The following is a 5,000-nucleotide window of genomic DNA, read 5'->3' as shown; positions in this document are numbered from 1 at the left end:
ACTTGGGTTGCTTAAATAAAAATGTGCAATCCAATGGAAGTTAAAATTATCAGTCTCTTTTCATGATAAATATACTTGAGTTGTTTAAATGACAATAATAAAAAGAGAAAAAATTATTGTATCGTACGATTTGGTTATCACAGATTGAAATATTTAGAATAACATATTTAGAAACAAACAATTTTGTGGTTTCCTGTTTTATCAAACTTACGCAAATAACAATATTTATATCAGCTTACGTTTTCGCTTGTTATGTCGTTAGATAAAAAAATCTGTTGCAAAACCATATTTCGTTCTATTTAATATTTTTGCCATGTAATGTTTTACGCAAATATAAAACATATGGTACGGCAGTCATATCGCATTAACACTTCCCAGATAGCCAAGCGTGATATAGCATATTGAGCAAACTAATGTAGGATTGCATGTGTTGTTATATATTTGCTGTAAATTTGCTGACATCAAAATAGAACACTGTGTTACAAATACAGCTACATGACTGCTTATACATGCAATCAATTGACGCAATTTCGAGAGCAAACGGTCTACAATACTGGTACGTTATGTTGTCTGCAACATGTCAGCAACATGACAGCAATGAATGATTCGTCGTTCCATCTTGAGCATCATGACGCAAACATGATGGCAACAACACATATATATATAATATGATTTCCATCCGTTATTGCGTATATGTCTTCAAGCTATGAAGTTTTTTAATTGTAGGTCGTTGCTAACAAAGTGTTAACAATATGAAATAATTGTCACACGTTTGTAAAGAATGTGCAAATATCAGATCCAATAGATGACTTCGTTCGGTTCTGTTTCTCATATTTAAAATATGACGAACGATAGTATTATATGAACGATATAATGACGAAACTGCACAACTAATATCAGTTGTATCGTGGAGTCCACTTTTATGATAAAGTGTGGCACACTTTTAGATTGACGTAACCTTATATTAATGATACCTTTTAAAGACATTTTTACAGACTGATGATAATTAAATAAACACAATACATACAATGTATATATTTTGCAAACAAATCTGGTTTCTTAATTAATTATAATTCTGTATATAAATTTGATTTTTACAATTCTCTTATTAAAACGTCATTAAAAGGCTAAAACGGTCATAAAGGTCACATTTTTCAACGTCTTGAAATGTCGTCATCGGTCTGGGACTTATTCCTGTCATTTTTACATTATTATTACATGATTATAAAAGAATAATTGACGTAACGATTAACCATAAACTGACATGAAAATCACATGACGCTGCTGCCTGGGAAGTTGCCCTTAAATTGCAATCAATATGCCGAATCGTGGATGACAACGAGTTGTCGTCAAGTTGCTGTCACAAATCATCTCTTCACGGATAACCACCGGAAATCCATGTGAACATGTTGCTATCAATTTGCCGTGAAGAGAATTAGAATTCGTGTGAGTTCAACCTGACAGATATAATGCTGTCTCACCTTGTCCCTAGTTTGTCAAAATTAGTTGCATCAACGATTGTTGCCAACATGATAGCAATCTCACAGCATTTGGCTATCTGGGTTATAAAACGAATATATATTTCAATACTATAAATCAAATAGAATAAGTGAAACAATAGCAATTTGATTTATTTAAGAGAGTCTTTATATTTGTATTGTCAATACAATGAAGTTTATTTTATAAATTTCAGGATGTGCCGGTATTATGGTGGGATATCCTTTGGATACGGTTAAGGTTCACATGCAGACTCAGGATTGTCGTAATCCAAAATATCGAGGCACCTGGGATTGTTTGCGTACCATATTCGCGAGAGAATCGGTATTAAAAAAAATAATGATATAGAACCGTGTTAAAACAACAAATTACACTTAAAGTTTAGTCGCTTTTATATTTGCTTGCAAAATATAAAATCTATTAATATTGTTATTCATATATCTTCCCAGTAAGCAAAATGATAGCAGTCTATCGGCAGATTGGTAACAGATTTGATCAGACATGTCAGCAGCCTGACATCAACTGCATTCACATTTAATTTATGTTTTGTCAACAGAGTCTGCTAACATAATCAGCAGAAAACCGTGCAGAGCTTGAACAATTCCAGCAGGATCTGCTCGATTTCTGCCGCCAATCTGCTGTCTGATTATGTTAGTAGCCTCTGTTGGCGTTCTGCCGACATCATGTGATATATCGGAACATCAAATCTGTAGCCTTTCTGTCTACAAAATTTGTAGATACTTGGCAAGATCTGCTCTCGACAGACTTGACTGTTTGGGTTTGTATAGGTGAGTGGCCTTTATAAAGGAATGTCTTCGCCAATCGCAGGAGTGGCTGTGGTGAATGCCATCGTCTTCGGCGTTTATGGATATACTCAGCGGAACCTGTCCGAACCTGATCGATTGTCATCGTATTTTCTGGCTGGTGCATCTGCCGGGCTTGCTCAAACTCCTGTCGCAAGTCCAATAGAATTAGCAAAAACACGTCTGCAATTGCAGTCCACGGGCCAAGGTAACTTTCAAGGACCGATGCAGTGCTTGAGGAAGATCTATAGGCAGGAAGGTTATCGTGGCGTCTCTAAGGGTCTAGGTATTACATTCCTCAGGGAAGGACCGAGTTACGGCGTATACTTCGTGACCTACGAGATGTTGACCAAGACGTCTTCGAAGCAACCGATTTCGACACTTCATATGCTGTTGGCCGGGGGATTTGCTGGTGTAGCTTCTTGGGTGATTTCTTACCCTATTGATGTCATCAAGTCGCGCATACAAGCGGAAAGTGGCAATTGTTACTCGGGGGTTTTGGATTGTCTCAAGAAATCTATACGCGCCGAAGGATACAGTTGCTTGTACCGGGGCTTAAATTCGACGATCCTTCGAGCATTTCCAACGAACGCGGCGACTTTCGCTGTAGTCACATGGACGTTCCGATTATTTGGTGAGAAACCGAATGAAGCACCGAAGGTGGAAAATATCGCGTTGAGGACGTCGATGCAGACAAAAAATCGTACGGCGAAAGGATACGAATCCTTCGCCAATAAGTGGAACGTGTTATTCGACGGTATTTCAAGGGGTAACGGTTTTGTTACCCCGTCATACTCCGTCAGATTCATGTTGCCGATCAGCAGGCTAATGCCAGATAGCAGCGCCTGCCTGGTTCATGACTGTAGACGATCGGGTTGCAAGCACGACGCATTGAAGCAGGAGAATACATCCGAGGATGGAGGAGAGAGAAAAAAAAAGTCAAGAAACGATGAAGGTCGAGTCGAGGAGGACGAACATGTTGATGAAAAGAAGGATTGTAACAACGTTAAGATGGCTATAAACATGTGTACTTGTAATCTCCAACGCGTACTTGGTGTCTCAAACCTAGATAATACTTGACGTCATTGCAGCGACGAAGTCTTTGGCACATGATGTATATTGTTAGTGCAATATAGTGTAAGAAAAGGAATACAATATCCATTTAGACAGATTTTTTTCTAATAATTAATTTAATTAATGACGAATATATATATATATATATATATACATATGTATATCACAAGCAATGCAAGCATCCACAAAATGGATGAATAATTTAGCTGAGGAATGTTCTTACGTTAAGAGATGTGAAGTTGGATTTGAATTAAAGTTGCAAACCATGCAAACTCATTATAGGAAAACTAACTATATATATTTAATTCAACAATCGAAGTAATTGAGTAAGCAAAGAAATAACTATAAAATTTTTAATGTGTATGTTATATATTTGATCTCTGTAGGGCAGATTTTATCAGTAGATTCTTTATAATAAGATTTATAATATATTTATATATTTATGGAAAATGTGTTTTAATCTTCTTTCGGTTGTTTTATTACAACTGCTTGATTTAATCATTTTAATCGATACATCAAGACTGGCGTGCTTTATAAATTTTTATAATTTATACTGATCTATATTCTTAAAATGAAATTAACACAATTAATATTTATATCAAGCTCGCTATGAAGCAGGAACAGAAGGATCTCTTTTGTCAAGCAGCAGTCTTTGATTGATTGGCGGACATGTAAGACCCCATGTCACAGCCTGACGCGACATTTATTCGCTTTTAAAATCATACAAAATAGTTTGTATCCCTCTTACAATCCCCTCATCGATTTTATTCCACATTCTCACTTTTCTGCATTTCTTCAGTCTACAAATTGATCTTCAGTCCTCCCCCGGCCCACGTGTCAAAATTTTGACACATTCCAAATTCTCAGCACATATGAACTTACACGGCAGCACATTTCAGCTATTGATCGCGAACAGGATTTTATTGTAACCACGTTTTTACATCAAATCGAAAAATTATCAAGTTGTAAATTGTAAACATCAAACCTGATGTCAAGATTAATACGATTTGTTAACCTCCCGTGCGATTGCTCTAAATTTTCAGGAAACAATTATTTTTACTGAGTAAGTATAAGTTAAATTAATAAATATAGGATATACAATTTTTAAAAATAGCGATAACATAGACAAATTTTGAAATAGTTTAAATATATTTGCATTTATAGTATTATATATACTTAACCAATACAACACAAAGTAATTTATCAGTAATTTATTGAGGTAGTACATATGTTTCTATATTATTTTATTATAATCCAACATTAGTCTAATATCAAATTATTAATAAAATAATTTTAATGTTATAATTATAAAGTTTCTGCGTAATTCTTTTTAATCTTTTACAATATTGCAATATATTTTAGAATTAATATTTACTAGCTGTTTTTTTACAGATCTCTGTTGAAGAAATCAATTAATTTAATTAAACTATTTAAATGTCGTAATCCGTCATATCGTCGCGGCAACTAAACTCTTTATATATTCAAATTTTGATATGGATGCAGAGCCAACTACCAGTAATAAGAAAAATGAAAAATATAATACAAATAACCAACGTTTGATAGCTGAAAGTGGCGGTCGTTGTATGAGCACGCAAGCGATGCAATCGCTCTATGATTTCCGACAGA

The 5,000-nt window shown here is 34.9% G+C and overlaps 1 protein-coding gene across 2 annotated transcripts; it reads left to right on the top strand.

Annotated features, from left to right (window-relative positions):
* Positions 1-12: 12 nt before the first annotated feature.
* Positions 13-3,824, top strand: LOC139823766 (mitochondrial basic amino acids transporter). Of its 2 annotated transcripts, XM_071796266.1 has the most exons (4): positions 13-556; positions 727-1,446; positions 1,694-1,821; positions 2,286-3,824. In XM_071796266.1, the coding sequence occupies exons 3-4, from the start codon at positions 1,708-1,710 to the stop codon at positions 3,378-3,380; spliced, it is 1,209 nt and encodes a 402-aa protein (XP_071652367.1). In that variant the 5' UTR covers positions 13-556; positions 727-1,446; positions 1,694-1,707; the 3' UTR covers positions 3,381-3,824. The 2 variants fall into 2 exon arrangements, with proteins under 2 accessions (XP_071652367.1, XP_071652366.1); XM_071796265.1 differs by having other exon boundaries at positions 13-1,446.
* Positions 3,825-5,000: the final 1,176 nt, after the last annotated feature.

The sequence above is a fragment of the Temnothorax longispinosus genome, unplaced genomic scaffold (assembly GCF_030848805.1).
Source record: "Temnothorax longispinosus isolate EJ_2023e unplaced genomic scaffold, Tlon_JGU_v1 HiC_scaffold_176, whole genome shotgun sequence".
In the NCBI taxonomy this organism is placed as follows: domain Eukaryota; kingdom Metazoa; phylum Arthropoda; class Insecta; order Hymenoptera; family Formicidae; genus Temnothorax; species Temnothorax longispinosus.
Note: the sequence above shows the minus strand (reverse complement) of the source record. Positions and strands in the feature narration are given on the sequence as shown.

Coding starts and splice junctions, on each gene's coding strand:
- LOC139823766 (XM_071796266.1), top strand. CDS start 1,708: ATGGTGGGATATCCTTTGGATACGGTTAAGGTTCACATGCAGACTCAG. Junction 1,822..2,285: donor CCATATTCGCGAGAGAATCG/GTATTAAAAAAA, acceptor GGGTTTGTATAG/GTGAGTGGCCTTTATAAAGG.